The sequence below is a fragment of the Aplysia californica genome, unplaced genomic scaffold (genome assembly GCF_000002075.1).
Source record: "Aplysia californica isolate F4 #8 unplaced genomic scaffold, AplCal3.0 scaffold00447, whole genome shotgun sequence".
Taxonomy (NCBI): Eukaryota; Metazoa; Mollusca; class Gastropoda; order Aplysiida; family Aplysiidae; genus Aplysia; species Aplysia californica.
In genome coordinates this window covers 336,470-338,226 of record NW_004797717.1, presented here as the reverse complement: position 1 = coordinate 338,226, position 1,757 = coordinate 336,470, and the positions used below count along the sequence as shown (strand labels likewise).

The following is a 1,757-nucleotide window of genomic DNA, read 5'->3' as shown; positions in this document are numbered from 1 at the left end:
GGATGTGTGTGCATGTACGAGTGTATGTGTGTATGTGTGTGTGTGAGAGAGAGAGGGAGAGAGAAAGAGAGAGACAGGAGGGGGGAGGGAGATATTGTTCATGCCTATTGACACCCTGTCTAGGTGCACATGTTTTTCTGAGCTGTATATCGTTGCGTATGTATCATTGGACATGAATATAACAATCGCAATTTTCAGTTGATGCTGAATCTTTGATGGTTAAAACTCTGGCATAATATCCACCCCGATTTCCCTCGTAGATCAATAAAGTCTATCTAATCTTTTCTTATCTTTTTCTGATGTTTTACACCATATCGACACAATTTAGATGATTAATTAGGAGTCAGGGTTATCAGGGCCAACATGTGCTGAGGGGTCTACAACATCCCAGCAGAAAGACCGAGATACTCGGTTTAAAAAAAACTCCCCACACTCATATCGAGCTCAAGTCTTCTGCAGTGTGACGACGAAGCACCTAACTGCTACACCACAGCATAGATGCGGTGTGTTAATGAAGCAAATGAATTCACGTATTTTACTTTCCATTGAAGCCAAAAATTTCCCTCAAAGATCGACAAAAGTGATGTCTCTTTACTGCGTTCGTTTATTATTTAGACGGAAATTAATTTGTAAACATCGAAAAAGTTAAACCACTCCAACTCACCATTGTTGGCATTCAGGTCCATGCACATCATTGTACCCTTGACATTCATGCAACACTGTCCCGTGGGACAGTCAAAGTCACTATAACAGTGACCATACGGGCTTTTGGAAGTGCCTTTGCCATAACCTTGGTTACCATGTCCGTAGCCTTGGTTGTTGTTGCCGTAACCTTGGTTACTGTGTCCGTAGCCTTGATTATTGTTACCGTAACCTTGGTTACCATTTCCATAACCTTGGTTACTGTGTCCATAACCTTGATTGTTGTTGCCGTAGCCTTGGTTACCGTATCCATAAGCTTGGTTGTTGTTGTTGCTGCCATAACCTTGGTTACTGTATCCATAACCTTGGTTATTGTTGCCGTAGCCTTGGTTACCATTTCCATAACCTTTGTTGTTGTTGCCGTAGCCTTGGTTACCATTTCCATAACCTTTGTTGTTGTTACCGTATCCTTGGTTACCATTTCCATAACCTTGTGAGTTGTAGCCATAGCCTTGGTCCCCGCGGCCATAGCCTTGGTTATTATAGCCGTAGCTTTTGTCCCCATATTCCTTTTTCTCGTAGCCATCACCGCTGAAGAAGAAAAAAAGTGAAGTTTAAAGTTTGCACCACAAGTTGTCCATGGCCTATAAACCCCTCAACAAACGTAAAAACGTTCAAAACAGGTGACAAGACAGCACCCTTATGATTGTAGGATTCTAATTCCAGGTTTGGTTGTTTGTTTTTTCTTTTTTGTTTTGTTTGTTTGTTTTGTTGGGGGGTGTTGTTTGTTGGTTGGTTGTTGTTTTTTTATACGACACATTACTGACACAACACAGTCACAGCGGCTTGAGATAATCCAACGTGTGTACTTTGTTGGAGTTTTATTTTTCAGTTTGATGCTTAATCAACAGATAAAGTTTGAAAACATTTTAGCTGTAAGAGTAATCTAACATGCTAACGCAAAACTACAGCTTATCTATTCCAAGTTTAAGACTTTAAAACTATCGTACTACTACAAGTTCTCTTACTGCCCAAGTTACCGGAATTTGTTGAAGGTCAGAAGACATTATTTAGGAAGTGTTACTACTAAATATGTTGGGTTATAATGAGAGAGA

At 40.3% G+C, this 1,757-nt stretch overlaps 1 protein-coding gene across 1 annotated transcript in view; it reads right to left on the bottom strand.

Annotated features, from left to right (window-relative positions):
* Window positions 1-611: 611 nt before the first annotated feature.
* LOC101859659 (abscisic acid and environmental stress-inducible protein-like) overlaps window positions 612-1,757 on the bottom strand; it is a 4,680-nt gene continuing 3,534 nt past the window's right edge. The window contains exon 2 of the mRNA XM_005105016.1: window positions 612-1,233. Within this exon, the coding sequence (XP_005105073.1) occupies window positions 612-1,233 (622 nt within the window). The remainder of the gene's footprint in view (window positions 1,234-1,757) is intronic.